General features: G+C 29.1%; 2 protein-coding genes, 1 long non-coding RNA gene and 1 pseudogene across 3 annotated transcripts; 2 read left to right on the top strand and 2 right to left on the bottom strand.

Annotated features, from left to right (window-relative positions):
* The first annotated feature begins 239 nt into the window (after positions 1 to 239).
* On the top strand, positions 240 to 1,100 carry LOC137817631 (uncharacterized). Its single transcript, XM_068620904.1, has 2 exons — positions 240 to 426; positions 501 to 1,100. Exons 1-2 carry the CDS (start codon positions 295 to 297, stop codon positions 750 to 752), a joined length of 384 nt encoding a protein of 127 aa, XP_068477005.1. The 5' UTR covers positions 240 to 294; the 3' UTR covers positions 753 to 1,100.
* A 10,368-nt stretch (positions 1,101 to 11,468) lies between these two features.
* Positions 11,469 to 13,730, bottom strand: LOC137817632 (flavin-containing monooxygenase FMO GS-OX-like 8; annotated as a pseudogene).
* A 6,723-nt stretch (positions 13,731 to 20,453) lies between these two features.
* Positions 20,454 to 21,468, top strand: LOC137817629 (uncharacterized). The gene is made up of 2 exons (XM_068620903.1): positions 20,454 to 21,021; positions 21,122 to 21,468. Exons 1-2 carry the CDS (start codon positions 20,454 to 20,456, stop codon positions 21,466 to 21,468), a joined length of 915 nt encoding a protein of 304 aa, XP_068477004.1.
* A 951-nt stretch (positions 21,469 to 22,419) lies between these two features.
* On the bottom strand, positions 22,420 to 23,146 carry LOC137817630 (uncharacterized). Its single transcript, XR_011081995.1, has 3 exons — positions 23,093 to 23,146; positions 22,892 to 22,958; positions 22,420 to 22,807 (listed from the first exon to the last, which is right to left on the bottom strand). It is a non-coding gene; the product is annotated as an uncharacterized lncRNA (long non-coding RNA).
* Between the last annotated feature and the right edge of the window lie 226 nt (positions 23,147 to 23,372).

The following is a 23,372-nucleotide window of genomic DNA, read 5'->3' as shown; positions in this document are numbered from 1 at the left end:
TTTCAAGTCATGAATGTAAAGATAGAGGCATATCTGCCATGCCATCTCCATGATTACTGTCCTACAGAAAAAACCAATCAAGTGCCCCTGCACTATACCAATTAGTGCATATATTAGTTAGAAAGGGAAGGGAACAAAAGAAATACGAATATATCTCATCAACTGTTTCACCTTCTCTCTCTCTCTTTTTCTTTCTATCTTGTGGCCCACTCCCTCAAGTTGTCTATAAATTGGACATGCTCGCAAGACTCTGGATGAACCAAAAAGAACAAAGACAACCCTTGCTTACACAAAATGGAGTACTCTAATGGATTTCCTAGAAAAAGAGATGTTTCTCTTGAGGAACTTAGCCAAAGGCTTGCTGAGTTTGCTGAAGTAAGAGGATGGGATCAATATCACAGTCCGAGGAACCTTCTTTTAGCTCTTGTAAGTCCCATGATGTGTGTTATATAGATGTTGAATTTTTTTTAAGACAGTTAATGAAATATTGGATTATGCAGGTTGGAGAGGTGGGAGAGCTTTCTGAGATATTCCAGTGGAAAGGAGAGGTTGCAAAGGGGCTACCGAATTGGAGTAGTGATGATAAGGAGCACTTAGAGGAAGAGCTTTCAGATGTTTTGCTTTATCTAGTGCGTCTTGCAGATGTTTGTGGGCTAGATCTTGGACAAGCAGCTCTGACTAAAATAGTGAAGAATGCTCAGAAATACCCAGTCACTACTACTGACCATACAACCACTTCCACTCGCAACTAGCTAGCTATGTCCCCTCCAAAAATAATTGCATATCTATGTAACTTCTCTTCGTTTTAAGTTTTCAAACACACTCCATTAATTGCCACTTCAATCTTCACATGTGATATGGTGTACTAAATGTAGTGAAATGAGAAATTTGGCCATGTGGGGCACGTGCCTGGCAAACCATTCTTCATCATGGGTTGTTTTCCATATCATTGGCATACCATCATTTACAAATAGGTATACAATAACTCAAAATTCTGTTTGTTGGAGGTGGATTGAAGCTAATGGTTGGTGGTAATTGCAGCACTTGGAAAGTGCCCATCATTGATACAATAAGAGGAGGAATCTTTTACATTTTTAAAACAGCTTCTGCTTGTTCTCCCAAACTCTTTTGATTCATTCTAAGGCTTCTGTCAAGGAAAAGAGTCAGAGTCAGAGTGAGGAAAAGAGTGAGGAGATTTGAATAAGAGTCAGAGTGTAAGGAAAGAGTGAAAAGAAAATTAAATTGCAGGAAAAAGAGTGAGGAGATTTGAATGAAAAATGGTATTGATTGATGTCATTAGATTAAAAAAATTAAAATAAATTTTTAAATTAAGAAAAATAATTAAAATATTAATAAAATATATTTAAATAATTTTACAAAATAATGTATATCGTGTATTGTAACAGTTGTATGTATTTTCCTTTGAGTGAATTTCTTTCCAAATCTCCTCATTTGAAAAAAAAAAGTTTAAACTGTCAAAATTATTGCATTTTCATGTTTTTAATATTTTATTCTTGTTTTCTAATTTTTTCTCGCTCTCTTCTAATCTTCGTTCTTCTGTGTCTTCAGATACAAGACAATAAGACATGTTTAACTTATGATTAACCTAAAATTAAGTTATAAATTAATTAATTTATAGATGAACTTTTTTTTTCTAGAGAGATCTTTAAAAATAAATTTGTTGAAAAGAGAGATATAGTCGCATATATTGGAAAAGATATTGGATGCAGCTATTTTAAACCATAGTTGCGGTTGCAGTAGCTTCTGCAACTCAAATGATGCTGTTGCAAGTGCATTTGGAATCATGAAATGCTGCTTGCATTTTAGAAACATGATCCTTCTTTTTTTCCAAGAGGTAATATAAAAGTGTAATAGCTACTTATTTCACTACTTTTTATTGTTAGATAAAAACAGATATATTTAGTATTTGTGCTCATCTTATTTAGTTTATAACATCCTTTTAGACATAATTTCAAGTAACATTCAATATTATATTTTTCTTAATAAAAATTGTTTTTACTTTCTTAATTATGCATAAACTATGATAATTATCTTAAATACGATTTTTTCAAGAGTTTCTACTCAATGAGAGTATTTGCCGGATTTTTCAACAATGGCGTTTTATAATTTTGTATTTTTTTTTTATCTTTTTTCAATCGAATTTTTTCATATTTATTTTTAAGTTAAATTTTGAATTATTTTAGAAATTAATAATATTTAAAAATGTACTTAAATATATTTTAGTTTCGAAAATATGATTTTTCCTGTTCCTAAATGTTTTTGTTAGTATTAAATTTTTTACTTCTTTTAATAGTTTTTTTTTTGTTTTTATTATTAGTTCTGATTAGTTTAACACTAAAAATATAAAATATTAATTAACATAATAAAGATAAAAAAAATTCAGATAATTATATTTTTAAATATATAATTTAACTAAAATATATTTCTTAGTTAATAAAAAAATATTTTATTTTATTTTTTATTCAGTATTTAATTTCAACATATTTAGTTAACAAAAATAATTATCATTTAATGAGATGCTAATAATTTATTTTCTTTAAACTAATTTTGATATTATAATTTGAATAATTATAAAATTATGTTACTTAATTGAATTATAAACTTAAAAGTGATCAAACTATAAACGCACAAACAAATGTCAAAGATTTAAAAATATATATAAATAGAAAAGATTTAATAAAAATGTAGTTATTTTTAAAAAAATATAGAAAACTATAATTATATAATAATATTTTTTTCTAGAAGAATACAATTTTAATTATATAATAAAATTTATATAATTATATTCTTTTATGTTATTCTATATTACTAATTATTTTTAAAATTAGATTTATTAAAAAAAAATAATTTAATAAACTGATTATTACCTGGACAAAACTCGTACATTAAAAATTAATATATAACTTCAATTATTAGTTACAAAATAGCTTTATCGATATTGGGATAAAAAAATAACTAAATCTCCCTCTTGAGAAGATAAATGATTTAGTTTATAAAGTGCATTTCAAAACTATCAAGTTTTATTGGAATGTTATAATATTAGGTTATAAGTATTACATGGTTTTTATGTATAAGAATCTTCTAGGTTTGAGAAGATTCAAGTGTGTAATGTATTGTTGCTTCATCTTTTTAGGTTTTTTATATACTCTCCAATCCCCAATTGATTAAAACTAAACCTAATTCCAATCATTAATTTCATTTTTCTGTCTAAGTAAGTTGAGTTATTTCTCTTCAATTTCCTCCATTCATTTTTTAAAAGAGAAAAAATAAATTGACCGACGAGTTAAAAAATTATTAAAAAAAAGAAACAAGATGATCAGTAAATTAAATAAGAAAACAAAGATAAATATATATAAATAATTTATTATTTAAATTAATATCAACACAAGTAACTATATTTCATCATTGGTCAGAAAATATTTCTAATATTTATAATGTCGGATAATTGGGCTTAAATTAATTATGTACAATTATGATAACTTTAATAAAGTATTTTAATGCTGAAAATTTCATTTCTTTAGAAGTTGGAATTATTGGTGCTTGACTCATCAGAAATGTCCCAACCGATCCCCGCACTAACAAATCGTTTTAAAAAATATGGGATTTGTATTAAAATTTGAGAAAAAAATATAATATAGAATAATGTTGCCCCGTTATCCAAATTACAAACTAATATATATGAAGTCTGTTGATTTCTATAATAACTATATTAAAAGTCATATCAACAATAATTTGAAAATAAGTAATGATGTAAATTATTAACATTGTTAATGTATAGTTACAAATTGAAAGACTAAAAATACAATTAACTATTTTTTATTACTTACATAGGTATTGGTTTTAATTTAGTTAAATATAACTAAAGTTGGTTTATCGTTAATTTATATTGAATTATTTTATCATGGATACACTAGTATAATTAATAGAAATAAAGTTACACATAGATAGTCTTTATTAAAAACAATTATGGCAGTTTACTCTTGAATCCTTATATTTTTTTTCTGCACCTCCCTAAAGACAAAACTGTCTCTATATAAAAACGGTATATTTATTTCTTTTATTTCAGATTACAAAATCTAGAAAATTTTTGGATTGACGACGTGTCCGGTAACTTTTCAGATTGATGCTTCTGGTAGTACATGAATGACAGTATTAATCCAAAATAAAAAATACAAAATATCCATAATTAAAAAAACCATTCCAGATCCGTCAATCCGTAATTCAAATATGCATTCTGGATTCAAAAACACATAGTTGAAAAAAATCATTCCGGATTCATCAATCCGTAATAGAAATTAGGCTTCCGAATTCAGCAATCTGAAAATCAACAATTTATACAAACTTTGCTTTCGAAACACCCTTCATCTGGAAAACAACATGATTCACTTTTGGATTGATGAATCCATAGCATACTTTCAGATTTCGATTTTAAATAAAAGGTGAAGGTTAGTTTTCGGGGATTTACAAAATTGTGGGGGTGCAGAAAGAATAATGTAGAGGTGCAGAAAGAAACTGCCAACAATTATTTGTACTACTTAGATCAATAGCATAAACCAAACATTTAAAGAAGAAGAAAAAATGCAGTACAAAAAGAGATAAATTCGAAACGTGAACACTTCTTTCTGCACCCTTAAAAAAGGCTCTATTTTATTTTGAAAAGGCATACTTAAAATATAAAAATCCTAACTATTATTTGATGGAACGCATAAAATTGAGGCCCACGTGACAGTAAAATGGGCTAAGGCCATGAGAAGAAAAGATTTAAAAGAAATCAAATTCTTCCTGCACCTTCATATTTTCTTCTGCCACCTTTATACACAATATGAAAATACATTTTTATCATTTTTTGTCACCCCCATAAACTATTTTCCGGATTATGTAATCTGAAACACATTTAAAAAAAGACTTCCAGATTACATAATCTGGAAGCTGAATAAGACTTTTGGATTATGTAATCCGGAAAATAATAATGCATATGAAAAAAGGCTTTTGAATTACATAATCCAGAAGTTAATTTTAAATTTTGAAAAATAACTTTCAGATTACGTAATCTGGAATATTATTGAGGAGCATTTTTGAAAATTCAAAAATATATGGAGGTGAGAGAAGAAGGTATGGAGGTGCAGGAAGAAACAGTCTTCTTTCTTTCATCTAACTCAGACGCGAAAAAACTTGTTTTTTTTTGGATTGGTTTCAACTAGAGTTTACGCTCTCTCTCAACAGAAAACTAACATGCACTTCTTTTTTCAGGAACTTTAGTTTTGCCTTTTTCTATTTTCACCATCCTGACGGTTTCTTCCAGCACCTCAATCACTTCTTTACTAAACACATTCTAAAGTCGAATTTACTATTATACCTTTCAGTAATTACTCACGCCGTTTTCACTCTTCTCCTCCAGCGCACCTCCAACCTCTCCTTCATTTCAGTAGTGTTCCACTTCAGTCCGGCACATGATTTCATTCATTTTGGCGCACTTCTAGTTGCTCTTTGTAGTTTTTTCGTCTCACTCACACAGTTATGCAAATTAAAAAAATGCATTCAATTTTCTTTCTTGATTAGGTAATACGTATTTTATTTGATAATTAAAAAATAACTTTTAAATTGGGTAATTTATAACTCATTTTATAACTCAAAAATAAGTTTCAAAATAATTCATAAGTCATTTAATAATTAAAAAATAGTTTTCGGATTGGATAATCCATTAGTGATTTGATGACTCAAAAATAACTTTCAAATTGGATAGTTTTGCTTCATTTTTTAATTTGATATATTTTTGGATTACTTGATTCGTAAGTTTCAAAATTCAGTAGTTATGTTCTGAATTGTGTAACATAAAACTTAGTTCCATATCTGGATTAACTTTTTGGGTTATCTAATCCAGAATACAATAGTATATTAAGAATTGAAGCGAGGGAGAAAAATCAATTATAATAATTGTGTGCATGGATAACCATTTTATATTGTTTAAATTTTTTCACTCTTTTCAATTTAGACAGATTCAATCAGGGTAATATCTTCCTACACCCCTACATTTTTCTTCCTGCATCTCCACAATGTTTTGCAAAAACAAACATATCCCTAGTATTTTTCTAAAATTCCTAAAATACACATAAGATCCACAATCTACTCTTTCTTTTTCCTTTGCCCACAGACTGCAGACACAAACTCCATTCCTCTTTGAACGGTGATGACGTTGTTCTATCTCTTGGCACAAGAAGGCGTTTATATTGGTGGTGGTCGATGGTGTCTTGGTGACTGGGTAGTGGTTTCTCTTGATGGTTTCTTGTTCAGAGAAGAAGGTAAGTATTTTTGTTTTGTTTTTTGGATCTGTAGTTCTATTTTTTCTTGTGGATTTTCATTTTCGCAGTTCATACGTAGTGATTCTAGACAATGTAGTCTAATAGGTTTATAGAACAAGAAATCCGTATTTATTTTTTTGTATTTTGAAATATTGAATCCGCATAAATTCTGGATTAGGACATCCATAAATCTTTTGGATCGATAAGTTCAATAAGCTTCCAAATTGACGGATCCATAGTAGGTCAGGTCTTGTTGTTGTCAAATAAATTATTGGATGAGGATAATAATAGAGTATTAGCGAATGAAGAAGAAGATGATACTATTAGACTATAGTCTCTTAGTTCTAGTAACGGACGAGGAGGACAAGTGCCTACACTTTATGGTAAATAGCAAATTCTTCCTGTACTCAACCTTTTTAACCTACATCTTACATATTTTTTAATATTTTCCAAAGATATCCTTCATTTCGAAAATAAAAAATCCAAAATATATTATTGTATTCTAAAAATTAAAATCTAAAATAAAATTAAAAAATTAAGATTTCATTATGAAAAAGTAAATTCGAAATAAAAAAATACGTTCTAAAAACATCCAAAAATATATTTCCAAAAAGAAATATTTGAAATATATTTTTATCCATTTTTTATTTAAAATTGTTTTTATTATTTCACATTAAAATCAGACAGAAATTTAAATATGAAAATCGGACCCAAATATAAGGTACAGACCGTAATTGCCATGGTAAATAAATGATAAATACAATATATATCTTGTAGTTATTTATATAGAGATTATTTTATAAATTAAGAAAATTATTAATATTTAATATAATTTTTATTATTAATAATAGTAATCACTTTAAATACTAATAATTTTTTAATCTTTAATATAATATTTAATTTAATTAATATAATAATTAATTATTTTTTAGTTTTAAATTTAATTATTATTTAATGACTTATTGTAATATTTAACCAATAATTCGCCAGTTCAACCACGAATCCAGTATTTATGAATAATAATAAATTTGTTTACATGTACTCAACTTATATTTAAAAAAAAAATGGAAGATTTTGGTAACAATTTTTAGGCGTCATAACATTAAAGGTTGTACATTAGTCAAATTATTTTCGAATTGGATTTTTTTTAGTTTTTGATGTTTTTCAAAAAAACACCGATTTTAATGTTTTAAAATATTTTATAAAAAAAAACATATTTTAAAAATATAACAAATAAATAATATTAAAATTCCAACAAAAAATACTTTGTTTCAGTAATAATGACTTTTATAAGCAATGGACAGAAACCCACAACCATACAGACTCCACCAACCAAACTATTTGGAGAAGGAGAATATATAAACTAAAGTTTGAACAAAGTTCAAATTAAGGGAATAATAAAATCTATCTACAACTTCATACCACCAATAATGTGTTTCATGATATTTTTTAGCTAATTAAATTATTTCAATGCCTTTTCTTTTTCATTTCCATAATTTACTCATTCTTTTTCAAAATACCACTTTGTACTTTTGCAAATGAAAAAAAAATGTTTCTTATTTTAATTTTTAAGTGAATAAAAGTCTAAATTAGTTGATATGGATCCCTTTTTGAATAAGGTCATATCTCAATCACTGTTTTATTCAATAAGATTTAACATTTCTTTATGATTAATGCAAACAGCAACATCACATGGCTTACTTGTTTAAGATTGTGAGCCAACATCTCACAACCTATTTGTCCACTTCTTAAATATATTTCTAAACAAAAACAGGTTACGTGGTTTTTAAGTTTACTGTTACCACTTAATTTTACCTTTTTGTTTATGATTTACGTTTGATGTTAGGTCAGAAACTCAATCATTATGAAATGATATCTCTTGTTTATATATTATAATTTATCCTAAGCTATATGAAAAACAAAAATATAAGAAATTAATAAGGAAAAGGTGAGAATTATTAATATGTGTGACGATAATGGGCTTTACAAAAAAAAGAGCAAAATAAATACTACCAATAGCATTAAAAATGCAAATTCAGACCCACCACTCACATAAAAAGAAAAAGAAAAAAAACAAAAAACAAAACCTCACACTTTGAGCAATTTGTATTTGCTACCTTAAGACAATTGATTGTAATTTTTATACCCACCTACGCAGATATTTCTACAATGGAGAATCATTTTTTAAGAGTATTAGGTTTCACTAACTCACTATAATCTTAGCTTTTTATGGAAAATTATTTATTAATTAACAACCTACTTTTTTTATACAACTATTTAACACCCCATTTAATAATAAAATATTATATTTAGAGGTTAACAATATTTTTAATTAATAATAAAATATTGCACTTAGATAATGATAATATATATTTTAAATAAAATAATAAAATATTTCTTTTATGTTTGTTTCTACGTATGGATTGTTCCCGTAGACCAGTCTAAAAAGGCCAGCCAGGAAAAATACCCTTGGCAAAAACTGGTGCACCATGGCTTCTACTTTCTTCAAACGTGGTTTCCACTTTCTCGTACTTACAATTATTGAAATAAGTGGAAGAATGACCACCTAGGATGTGTTTCGAGAAGTTTTGGTTAATGTCGTTTTTTGCCAACAAACTAGCATTAGAAAATAGGAAAAAATAATTAGACGATGATTTATATACGACGGAAGATTTGTTAACAATTTTTTGAAAAAATAGTGTATTTGGTAATGTGTGTTAGATGTAGCTTTTCGTTTCACAAATTCCTTTGTTTAAAAATATTTTTAAATATTAGTTTTAAAATAACTCTCTCTCTTAGACTATAATAACATTAAAAAAAATTAAAAAACATACATATAATAGTTTTATACTGATTTATTTGACATAATAGATTTCGTTGAGTTTCTTCAAAGTTAGTAACCAAGTATTATTTGTCAAACAATCATTCTTGACCAAGTTAAAAAAAAGTTATCTGAGTGGTATTCCACAAATTACAAGACTGCTTACTATATGAAATAGTGTTCTCTATTAAGTGTGGGGAACAAAAGATTTAGATAAAGTTTTAGCATTACGTGACATAGTTTCTCTCTCTTCTTCTTTTTTATGAATGATTTTAAATTAGGTTGAAGAACATAATTGTTGCAATATGATCAATGAGCAACCTCAACTCACTTAGATGTTTTTTTAGCATCCTACAAACCTTGAATGTGGATGATGCATTAATACACTCCATGCAACTTTAGTTATTCTTCTTTTTTTCACGCAATTTCATTGATAGCTAACAATACTTATTTTCTTAGGTAACATAACCTTTGCACCAACATATGGTAAAAATACATGTCATATTTAACCGATAGTTAGACCAAAGTTGAAATGCGCTTGTGTCAAAAAGCGATTAAAGAAAACAACTTTAATTCTTTTATCCTAGTGATAATTTGATATGTGTATAGTACAAAGTTAGTTTTATTTTTATATATGCATGCTCTTAACATATTTATGTTTATTCGTCATAAAATAAGACTACACATTGATATTTACCTATTGAACCAGACACTCACGATTTATTTGTCAAATATATACTATCGTCTTATCCACAAAATATAATAATATTTTATGCTTAATTATTTTTAAAACTTAATCAAAATACTTTTCCTTAACAGTTAATTTAGTTTTAAAAAGTGTAAACTTCGATTTAGGATATTGCAAACAAAAATACAAAATATGTAAGTAGAGATTGTCTTTGGAGAACCTGAAGTATCTAATAATCTTTTTTTTCTCTGTTAACAATTATATATGTTCAAATGATAAGCAAAAGTAGATAACATCTAATTCTTAAAAAAAATAATTTCATGTGTTTTTCATAGAAATTAATATGTTTAAACAATAATCTTTAAGTTTTTTTTTATTAAATTAGTAACTATCAAATTTATATAATTGAAACCAAAATAAATAATATGGAATAAGTTCTGCCTCATAAGCATGGTTATGTTTTTAGGCATAAATAATTTTCTTGTATACAACTAGAGAATTTAAAAAAATAAAAGTGATAGTAGTTGTAGTATTAGTGAATGTCCTTATCTATTTAACGTGGATAGTCGTAGGTAGGGCACTAGGGTAATTATTAAAAGCTTTTAAAAGATTGTGTTAGATTTCTCCGCAATTAGTTAATAATATAAGTATTATTAAAATTTAGAGTAAAAATTACCATAGATCGAACTGCCATGCACAATTAACCTTGCATAAAAAAATAGTATGCAAAATTTATTTGAAAAACTTTCACTTATTTTCATGTAAAAGAAGAGAATAATTAAAGAAAAAGCTTGAAAATGTTGTCTGTGTTTGTGCTTTGAAGAACTTATTGTGTCTTATCCAATAATTTAAATTATTAAATAGTTCTGAATCACCACACATTCAACCAATATCTAATAACATTTATTTAAAATTTTCAATTTAAGATAAAATAACTAATGATCATAATTACATCAGTTGAGAGGAAGGTAGAAATCACTCATAATAATTTATTTAACAGTTGATAGGAAATGGATAAAAATGATACAAATCACTTAATAATTTATTTTATTTTAAATGAGATCAATTTACAAATTCTACTATTCTAAATAAGAGCTAAAACCTTAACAACTAGTTAGATAATGTTAAATACTAATTTAAAAATTAATTTATAAATTTTGTTAGTAATAGAAATTATTTTAAATATCCAATAATTTTTTTAATTTATAAAACAGTTTCTAACTTAATTAATACTTTTTATTTTTAAACTTAATTTTATTTAATAATTTTATTTTATGATAGATTTTATTTAAGCTTACTCTTAAAAACATAAAAACATTTAATATTGTTTATGAATGATCAGTCTCATTCAAAATTGATCCAATAATTTGATTTCAAAATTAAATTAATTTTTTTAATTTACTTCAAGATTAAATTTATATATTTGAACTTGGTAAGAAAGGCTTTATCATTTTTTTTTCTCAACAAAAATAAATAAAATAAAGTAAGATACTTTTAGGATGTTTCAACTTTAGAATATCCAAACCCTTATTAATCTAATATAAGCCAAATCCAATTCAATCTGCAAACGGATCAGGTTCTACAGAGCACCAATCCCAATATAAACCTGAATTTATCATTAATTAATACTTACTAAAGATAGTAAATTTTGCGGGATTTTATTTTGCATTTAAATCTTACATGAACTTTATGGTGGCATTTCATCTGGCCAAACTACGCCATTTTAGAGATAGAAGATCATTTATTAAGTAGAAATTAGAAAGAAACATCCTCAAGATCAACTCCAACAAGTTGAGTGAAGTAAGGACTTTGAAGAGCTTCTCGAAGCTTCTCATCATCATACCATGAATCACGACAGGTCTCCAAGTTGACAAAGTAGTTAATTATGGAAGATACGCACAACTCTTTTCTCCATTCTTCCAACTTTCGAAATCCTGCAAGTTCTCCATATTTCTCAATATACTGCAAAACAACAACTTTAACTGTTATATTATATGTCACTAACATTTGCATGCTTTTGCAGATACCAACCAAATAAACTTAACCTCAAAGTCTCCAATTTCATGGGTGTGGCGTTTATGAATGCCAGCAGCTTCTCTGGAATCATAAAACTCCTCGATTGATTTCATCATTTCCTCACATGATGGCAAAACCTTTTTCCCAGAAAGTAGTTCAGCTATCCATTTTCCTTGATACTCAAAGAAAGGGAGCCCTAGGATCTGCACCACTTATCAACCAATATTACTAACAAATATGAGCTTTCTCAAATTTATATTCATAATACATACCCAAATTACAGATCTAGTTCAAGGTAATTTACCCTTTTGGGGATGCCTACGAGAGAAAGCGAAGGAGCAAGTGATGGAGGGAAAGTGTGTTCATACAAAGGACCCACTCTATTATCATCCACAACAACTATTCCCTTTGTGTCAAGAAAGGGGAAGGAATAGTTGTACCTAGCATCCACAAACCAAATTGTTTTTAAGTTGACCTTTGAATTAAACAAAAACTTACAACAATTGAATTTTCCTGTAAGTGTTTAATCAGTTTTTTGGCATTGATTGATATGAGATGTTACCCAGTGCAGTATAAAACAGTGTCTGCGATAATTCTGGAACCGTCCGTGAAAACGACACTCCCATCCTCTTGAAGGTTGTCGATCTATACAACGTACCACGTTTATGAGGCTAGCAAAAATAGCAGTGGATCTATTTCATGGAACTAAACTTCAAGATTAGGAAGTGATACCTGTGGACGAAGGTGAAAGTTCTCGTATTTGGATACGACTTTAGATAAACCCTCGTAAATGTCAAGTGATTTCGAACTGAGGTGGAGTTCCTTCACTACTTTCACAAGTTCCAGTGATATTTCTTGTCCACTAAAAGAATTTCCAACCACCACCACTATCTATGTAAAAAAAATGTCAGTGATTTTGAGGAGTGTTAGGTTTATAATTTAATGCATAAAGGAGAGCATTTTAAAACACGAAAGCTAAACAGATATGCTTGCATCTATAAAAAATCTCACTCTACCAAGAAAATATAATCTATTCATGTACCTCCCCGCGGAATGGCTCTGGAGACCTGTAAATGTGACTGTGCATTTGTCTTCTTCTCCATTTGTCCATTCCTGAGCATCAACAATAATTCATTACATTTTCATTTGCATGAAATGTATGGATTAAGAGAAAGTATTGCATAATTGTAGTAAAAAGATTCGATCCACCTACCCTGAATGCAGGGCAATCTAGGGCTGGAGTAATGGCCAGTTGCCACAACCACAGCATCAAACACTTGTTCAACTTCCTCATCACTCTTCTTCTCTTGCTTCTAACAACCCATTTCAAATCCTCACTAGAGACACCATAGTTTAATGGTCCTACATAGAGCACCTTTGTATTGAACTGGATAATCTCTCTCACCTTAAACCATTCACAAAAGTCCTTGAGTAGAGAAGGAGCTCTTTATGGCTAGGAAACCTCCTTGGGTCTCTATCTTCTTGACTGAAAAAGGGAAATCAGTGAAGCCCGTGATCTCTCTTGGGGACATGAGCCTCAAAGATTGGTAGATGCTACTATGCACCTTTAGCCAAGGGTTTCTTCCCAAAGGGTCCTCCTCTTGTTCTACATTTGGGTCATATAGCCATTGTCCTCCAATGTCATGGTTCTGCTCCAACACCACCACCTCATGACCTTCTCTTCTCAGCTCCCTTGCTACCGCTATCCCCGATGGTCCTGCTCCAATCACACACACATTCTTCGATTCCTTTCTTTCTGAAACCATGGTCTGAATGGGATCCATTGTGTCAGTGGCTCAAGCAAGACATGCAATTGTGTGAATATGCAAACATGGGACGAGGGATTTATAGTTCAATTTTCTCACGTAAAATAAATCAAGGAGAGTCACGTGTGATATATGGAGAAACTTTAGATCTACAATATACAAAGGAAAAAGTTTCTTGACCAACAGTATAAATAACACCACTCCACAACCCTTTATAATAATATAAATATTTAAAATAAAAATTAAAATGAAAATAATTAAAATATTAATTTATTTGTTTCTTAAGAGTGTGTTTTCACTGTATGAGAGATATCACGGTCCTATTATAAAAAAAACAAACTTTCTTTCTGGGTTATTCAATTTCTCGTGTTTTTGGGTGGATTCAAAGTATAGTTTTTCTATTGGAAACCATTTAGATTGGTGTAGTATTGTCAAGTAGGTGTGGTCCTTTAAAATAAGGAAAACTTTCCTTTGACACTAAAAACACACTCTTTAAATTAAAAAGTAAAATAAATATTATTAAATATTAATTTATTAGTATGTTAGGTATATGTTTGTAGTGTATACAAATATGAAGTTCAACACTTCTTTTAAATGGCGTGTGGTGTCGAATATACGTATTGGACACCGACACTCGTATGACATTCGTAGAACACGTATCCGTGAAGTGTTTAATTTAAAAAATATTTGTTGAAATTTGACAATTTTAGCACGATTTTAGCACAATTTAAAAAAGAAAATACATTAATTTTCTAAACTCAAACTTATTATATGAATTTTATTATATTATAAAAATAAGAAACAAATCATTTTGAATCAGTAATGAAAAACATCTTTTTCTCAAAAAAAATATTTGAAACATACTGTGCACATAAATCTTGTTGTCAATTTAATAATTCATAATTATACAATATATAGATTCGTGTCCCGTGTCCTACATTTTAGAGATTATATGTATTTCGTGTCTGTGTCCATGTCTGTGTCGTATCCGTATCTGTGCTACATAGGTATATAATATAACATATCATTATCCTTAAAATAAATAACTCAATAATGAGATCTACTTTAACAATGATTCTAGCTGCTAATTTGTACATATTGTTAGTGCAATGAACTTTTTAATATAATGGATACATCATCTTTTTTGGCTTTTCGTAAAATATGGCTAAATTTTATAAAAACTTTGGCAAAATAAAATTATATTTTAAAAGATTACTTCTAATATAAGTTATGTTTAAAAGAAGCTATTTTTTTATTTTCCTAAATAATAATAATAATAATTTTTATCTTTAAAAATAATGTAGTCGTTTTTTGAAATTTTATTTATTTTAAATGAATTCGACTTTTGAAATGACTTCACCTTTTTAGAAAAATAAATTTGTGTTTTCAAACATAATTTTTCTTTTTAAATAAAAAGTTTTTTATAGGCTTTAAATAAAAAGTTAAATCAGTTATTAAATCACCATTTCTTTCAAGAGGAATGAAATTGAGTCTAAAACATAACCTCGGTATTATTTAATAAAAAGTTCTTAATCATACCATGATATTTGAATATATATAATATTTTTTTACTTCCTTAATTTCTTATGTGTTCTTGTAAATATGAAAATTTCACTTTTATGAAAAAACAACTCTGGATTATATTTTAAAGTATTTTTTATGAAAAAAACTTTTCATTGTAGAATCTCAAATTTTAGACTTTAAATTGATAATTGAAAATTATTTTGACTAACCTTATATAATATTTATTATATTTATAGATGATATAATCGGTAAGTTTTTTTACTTTTAAATTACAATCCAAAATCAATTGTTTGGAAAAAAAAAAAAAAGCTTTCAATTACACAGTTTGAAAATCGTGTTTCCTAAAAAATTCAAATTTAAAATTAACTTTAAATTAGAACATTTTATATAAAAAATAACTTCAAAATTACATATTTTGAAAGTGTTCTTAGAATTATAATATTTATTAGTTCATTCATAACAAACATAATGGGGGTGATAATGACAACAAGAAATTGTGGCAGGAAGGAACAGTTTGATATTTTAACTATTTCATGAGATGCACGTAAAAATGAGATAAAAAAATTATATATATATATATATATATATATAATATATATTAAATAGCCCAGATGTCTCGTTCTTGTCAAACGTGTTCCATCTCTGTATATAAAAGTTGAGTGAGTTAACTTTTGTGTGATGATTAGATAAAAATGTTAAAAATATGAAAAAAAAGAGGAGATGACAAGGAGAGAAGATTGCGTATTCTATAATCAATAATTAGCGTTATGGGTTGATGGATCTCATATGATAATTCAATCCAATTAAGTTTTAAGTTAAATTGATTTAATTTAATTTAAATTAATTTATTTTTATTTTATACAAGTTGAATGAAGAATTTAGTACGAGTGATCGATAACTAATTGAGACTTGTTTTGATATTTTATTTTATGAACAAATTGTATTCTATATTTTTTTCATATGTTATATTAATTGAACATTTTTATAACTTGATTTATTTAATTATTTGAAATCTTGAATTAATTTTTGTAATATTATAATATTTTTTACTTAAGTTAATACTTAAATTTAATTTTAATAAATTAAATAAAATTTGATTGACCGAATGTAACCCACTATAAAAAGAATCCGATTAAATTTAGGATAATGATATATGACCATCTAAATTTTTATAAAATTAGATTACAATATCTGTTATTTAATATTTTTTTATATCATTTATTATAAAATTACTATTTATTATAATATTTATATCTAAACCATTCAATAATTAAAAAGTTGTATACAACCTTACAACTATGTCAAAGCATAATTGCTTAAGTTTAATATAAAAATGCAGAAACTCAACCGAAGTGAAAGTGGACACCTAGTGAAACATAGTAACAATTTCAATATTAAGATTTAAAATTTGATATTAACGGTATATAATTTGAATGACTTTTCGTTTAACCAATATGTCAATGATAATATCTACTTGATAAGGTTGATTAACGTTATATATCCTTACCTTTAGAAATTAGAATATACCAAATTGAATAGTTTTCTATCTAATTTTTTTAAAATATTTGTTGTGATATAACTATTTAAATTTATTGATTTTTATTTAGCAAATTATTTCAATTATTATCAAATATAAAATGATTAATATTAAAACTATTAAATAATCCAAAAGTTTTTTTTTCAAATAAACAATGATTATGTTAATTTTTCAACAAATTTTATCAGAAATTTAGTTCGTGTAAATATCTCGATGTATTCAATCGATATATTTTTTTTTTATCGACGAATTGATATCATTGAGATTATTAATTTCAATTGTTGATAGAGTTATTTTTTTCTGACTTTCAAATTGTATCGGTTAAAAAACTCTCTTATCTAGCATTGGCGCAAAAAAGAAAAGAATCAATATTTACCAAAGTTTCTCTAATCAACATTAGAAAAATATTCTAACCAATTGTTCAAAAGATAGCATTGATGACTTGGATGAATAGTATCCTTGCAAACATTGACCATAAAACAAGATAATAAACATCAAGTGAAAATACGTGGTTGACATTAATTGGTAAACACTCACCAAAATAGCAACGATTATTTTTAGTTTATTTATTTTTATAACTCTATGATAATATTTTATAAATGACATAGAAGAACTTATAGACAGAAAATGATTCATATGGTGAGTAGAAAGAGAGTTTTAAACCGGACTCACTTAATGTTCCTTATCATACTAGCGAAACACAGATTATGTATTCACATTTTTCTCTTTTACTCAATTTTTATGATAATAAAAAATTAATATACATACAAAATAATTTTAGATGAATCAAAATTGAAAACAAAAAATGAGTGTAGAAAATGATTAAAAATTGAGGTTATTTTTTGATGTGAGATTGATGTGCAATTGTGTAGAGTATGCTCTTTCTTTCTTCCCTTGTTGTCTTAAAATAAGGAATTAAGGAAGAATGGGGATCATATAAAAATGTACATTAATGTTAATTTAAAAAAAATTTATTTTTTTAAATAATTCATATGAAATGATAAAATACTCCATTACTAATGATATATATTAATAAGGATAGAATTAAAAGAAATTGGTATACAAAAAACAGTTAATAGAGAATCCCTTTATATATAGGTATAAATATGTAATTACAAATCGGTAGTGTACATCATTAGGTGATGAGATTGAGAGTTAAAACTAACATAATAATAAAAAACTATATTAAGAGTGAATAATGTAATATATACTCTATGTACATAATCTATATATCAATAAAAAATATCTTATAAGTCAAAATTCACAAATTCTTGTTAGAATATACTTTAAATGATTTTAATAATATATTAAGAATTAACTTTAATCTTTAAATCTATATAGTATTAAAGTAATTGATTTATACGTAGATGGAGTAATATATATATAGTTGGAGGCGTATGATATATATAGATAATGTTTTGAATAGAAAGAAAATGGTGAATTGTGATGGATGTTGACGTGCCTTCTTCCATGGATGGTCCAGTGTGGCCATGCAATGATATTGCATGTTAGGGTGGTTTGGTTGACAGAGTGTTATTCCTCAGGGTGGTGGACTCTCTCTTTTGGTTAAGGTTACTTTTTTCTCAACAAGGCACATTGTTTTGGTTGCAGGAAAACACCTCATCAATTACAACCACTTGCACCACCCTTTTGAGTTTGAATCCAATCATTCATAACTCACATTTGCAGATCATTCCTTTCATAGCTTCTTTCTTCCATTCTTTTCTATTAAGATTAATAATCACACAGATTATTAAACCAAGGTATGCAACCATGCATTAATATCTCTTCTCTACTTTTCCACTTGTTTTCTCCTCAAACAATTTCCTATGGTCGTGTCTGGCTCTTTCTTTGTTTATTTTCTTTTTCCTTTCCACGTTAAATGGATGCCATGATGATCAATCACAAGGCAATCCCATTAAGGATGAGTTGTGATGATGATCATGATTATCTTGAATGTGTCATAGGATCCAAAGTTTCAAGAGATTATTGTATCTCTCCTTTTATCAGATCACAGTCATCATGGTTAAGAGATAATTACCGTGGGTTTAACGGGTCTGAGATAATCTTGTTCAGTTTCTAATTTAATTTCTGTTTTCCTTCTTGTCTTCTCTATCCATGTGGTTCTGTATGCTGTTTCACTTTCGGTCTGAAATCTGAATCAATTGTGATGTATTATCCGCTTTTGTAGCACACCTAGATTTTTCTTCCTTTTGAAACCAAATTTCATCTGTTTCCTGGTTGGACTTTCCTTCAAATATATACTCCCTTTGAGGTAGCCTAACATAATTGGTTGTGTATCAAAGTGAAATTCATTTCACACTTTTATGTCGTAAAATTATATTGAACTGAAAGATGGATATTATATTGTGTGCGATCACCTACTCATGGAGTTAATGATGCACAAAAGTATTAATTAATGTAAACTGTCTAATAAGGTTATTGTCTATCTCCTGGTAGTGTTGGCAAAATTCTCAAGGTGTGACACTTCATTGTTTTGTTTCATAAATTCACTCCATTCTCAAGCACTTGACAAAATGAACCAACCAACGTAATTATCTCAGTAACAGCTAGAGTTTTTTGCCCCTATTTGGTATAAAAATCTACTTGATAGGAAGTCATTAATACCTCTGTTTTTGTGTAAGTAACAACTTCTTGACAAAATGTACATTCATTCTGCATGGCAAGTAACCCTTCATTCAAGGCTTTGTTCGTGGATCTAGTTCTCGTTGGAGGCTAGGCCATGCTATTTGCACATTCAAGTTTTTAATTCTCTTCTTTGAAATGTTTCAGGTAACTGAACAGTAATATACTATGGTATTTGAATGAGTTCTCCATAATATTTCTGGAAAAAATAACGGAGTAATCAAGATAACCTAGCTTCACCACCCAGTCACCCTTACCTAGTAGTCCCCAAAGTTCTGAAACTAGAACCTTTGCACCATTCCAATGATCTAGATTGGTGAAAAAAGTTATACACATTCCATGTTGCTTTGATTTTGACCAGCATATAACTTCCCTTTCCTCTACAATCTAAATGGATCTTATTTGTTGCAGGGGTCTCTGAAATTGTTGCTTCATCCTGGATCAAAGTGATGGCGGAGGAAGTACTCTAACCCATTAAAGTCTGAGAAAGTTGAGCCTGAAGATGTGAAAGAAAATTCTAATGGGAGATTAACCATCACAAATTTCCACCCAGATTCTTCGCGTTATCTCATGGTCCAAAAAGTTCCCTGCCATGATCTTGCAAATATGGCATCCCACATGCCGTTGAAGCCAAACCACGGAGACTAACACAGAAAAGGGTTACCAAAAAGGAAATGAAAACCAAAGTTCCAGAAGAGAATGTGACTCTTTGGCAAAGACAAAAAAATCAGGAAGCGGTTCAAGGCCTTCTCAAACACCAAAAATTGAGAAGGCCAATAGTCCAGTTGACATTAAGGAAGTAGTAACATATGAAAAAACAGTTACATCAGACAAAAACTCACCACCTTTGAAGAAACACATGTTTCCTTGGAGCATAATAACAGTGACCTAAAGCCAAGAACAGGCCGAGCCATCTCTGCCAGTACAGGAATGTTCCAAAGTGAAACAGAAAGGGAAATGGTAAAAAACAAAAAGTCCTAGTTCAAGCAGCAGAAAGGAAACTGAAAACAGAAGCAAACAGACTAGGAAACCTTCAACTGGAGGCAAGGAAAAATCAAACTCACCAAGTATTCCATTGTCTTCAAAACGCATTGTCAAGAAATCTCGAAACACGAATTCCAAAGGTCCCAAGAATATGACAAGAGAGTATTCTCTGAAACGTCCTGAGAATGTTAAAGTCAAACCTGAACTAGCCAGCAATGAGAACATATCAGAAAAAATCCTTGATGTCACCGAACCTGACACTGCAAATTCATCTGAGGACCCTACTGTAGCTTGTGATGCAAGTAAGTTGTCTTCACCCTCATCTTCATCATCAGGGGACAGAAGCTTGGAGCATACGAATAAGAAAAATGGCATGTCTCCTGCGTCGTTTGCGTCTTCAAGGAAGGGCCTTAGATCTGTGGCCGACAAAGGGAAGGTAAATATGCAGCACAAAACGCGCAGTGTTTCACGATCACCACCATCATCTTCGTCGTCCTCATCTGTTTTCACTTCCAAGTCTTCCCCTCGGAAGCAAAATAATGCTGAATTTAAGTCCAACAAAAGAGGACATGATCATCAAGGTGAAAATGTGAAGATGGGTTACAAAATCAGACCAAAAATGAGCAAAAAAGTTGGGCTCACCAATAAAACTGGTGTTGCATCCCGGAAATTGACTTTTAGGAGAGGAAAAGTGATTGAATTCAGCCTCAGATCAACACGTTCCAAGGAGACTCAAATCAGGCCAGCACGCATTCTTGTGATGACATGCGAAGAGATATAAATGGTGCAAGAAAAAGTATCATTGAGGATAATAAGTAGGTGGTGGTGAGGTAAATGCTGCAAATACAAAATCAGAGAAACATAGAGGAAAACTGAAAACCGTGGAAGGAGGTAAAAAGAGAATTATTGTTGGGAGGAAGGTTGGTGGAGATAAGAGCAAGATAGAGGGTTCAAAATCAGGATCTGAGAACGTGGTTTTGAAGCATCAAGATGTGGGATGGAAGAAACAAAATCCAGGTTTGTATAATAATGTGATTGAAGAGACCGCAATTATGCTTGCTGAACTAAGGAAGAGCAAGGTTAAGGCTCTCGTTGGTGCATTTGAAACCGTGATATCTCTTGATTCTCCTAGAGATGTCACTGCAGCGGAAGAAAGCACAAGTTGACTTACCTAAGGATTCTTGTGTATTCAACTTCAACATACGTATAACTGTGTATTTGGTCTTCAGCTTTGGCCTTTGTGAAAGGGTAACTATTTGGCTAATGTTGTTAATGGTGTTTTACTGTTTCCTTTGATGTCATTAAGATTTGAGGAAGAAGACTATTTCTCTGGAGTGTGTTGAGTGTGCTGTTGGTTGTTAATGATATAGCATTCCTGCTCTGAATTGTCATGTCAGGTTACGTGATAACTCTTATGCTAACTCCATTAGGTTTGTGTTGAGTGGCACAACTTTGCACGTCCATTGCCAAGTTATGTAAGATTCTTGTACTTGATTTTGGGACCTCTTTTTTCTCTCGCTTGGATTACGATCTTGAGAAAATATTTCTACTGGAGTTGAAGAGAAGAGGAGAGATGTGAAAAGAAGATATTGCACGTTATCTTCGAATCCGTGATTTATTACACTTCCAGTATCAAAAGACGCAAAAAAAAGAAGTTTATGGTTAAGGATTTTAAGTAAAACTCGTATTTCTTTTAAAATAATTTTCAAATGCAACGTAAAAGGAATCCAAATATAAGAAGAAAGAAAGTGTAGAGAGTTCAGAGGACTACTTGTTCTTATTGTTTTAGATTCTACTGAAAAGGGGTGGCTTGTTTAGATATTTCAAGGGATTTGGGATTATTCGTGATGTTGTTTCAATTTCTGAATTAGTATGTTCCTCTTGCTAGTTCTTGCTTCTCGTGTGTCACGTTCAAATGTGGTGGTATCGTTACTAGTATAAATTCGCAAGCTCTAAACGAAGGAATAACAGAATAAATTTCTGTGATACTGATTTGTCAAGTTTTATAAGGATAAAACATGTTTTTTATTAATCTGTGAATACGTGCAATATCCCTTAAGCCTCCTCGAAATGATCACCCAGTTTGGTCGTTTCATTAAGAAACCAGTGCTTGCGGATATAAAGAAACTTAAGATCCGATTATATCATAGGAAGGTGGTAATACAATGGAGTGGTGGCAAAATAAATAAAAAAGCACGCTGACTTCTAATTGATGAGCTTGTGCACGTTTCGCTTATTTTGCAAGCATTTTTATTTATCAATAAAAATAGTTTGAGCACGAATTACATTTACTAGCTGACAGCTGTTCTTATTTCCATGCCAGACAACAATATCCTTCTAACAATTGAAGCTCAAACATTTCACAGGGACCTTGCTTGTTTTTCGATTTTTGATTGAGTTCTTTCTTGCCTGGGACTCTTCTCTTCTTCTGCCTTCTAACCCTGCTCTAGCTCCCATATCTTCCCTTATTACCTTACTCCGGTAATTTTGCATTTTCCTTGTTCCCTGTTGTTCCATCACCAATGAGATTATATTAACAAATTTAAAATAAATCTCCAAGAATTGAGGAAAACCTTCTTCCCTTCCCACCTGGACTTTGGCCTGAATCGTTTTCACAAACTCCCTGGAAAGAATTTTGGACTTCATTATCTCATACCTGAAACATTTTACCTACAATATGAGAGAAAACTAAACCCAGATTCCTATTTGAGAACCACATTGCATCGTAGGCAACAGTTTTTCATTAAAAATAAATAATATTGAATGAGCTGCTCAAGAAATTAGCATTACTGCTTTTGAATAATTTTTTTCAGAGCACTTCCACAAGTTTCTGGTTTGGTTTTAATTGACGTGGTTTTCAAAAGATATAATTCCATCTTGATGGCTATGCGAAGCACTTGCTTCAAAGAAGAGTACTCATTTAATTCTATAAATTCTCTAATATCTCTTCTTAAACCACGGACAAACCATTTTATCTTTGACTTTTCATTAGCATGCATATTCATTTTAGTCAAAGTGGTTTCAAAATCTTTAAAGTATTCATCTACCATCCTATGTCCTTGAGGAAGCC

This window comes from Phaseolus vulgaris, unplaced genomic scaffold, assembly GCF_000499845.2.
Source record: "Phaseolus vulgaris cultivar G19833 unplaced genomic scaffold, P. vulgaris v2.0 scaffold_365, whole genome shotgun sequence".
Classification (NCBI taxonomy): Eukaryota; Viridiplantae; Streptophyta; class Magnoliopsida; order Fabales; family Fabaceae; genus Phaseolus; species Phaseolus vulgaris.
This window is presented reverse-complemented; position numbering and strand designations above follow the sequence as displayed.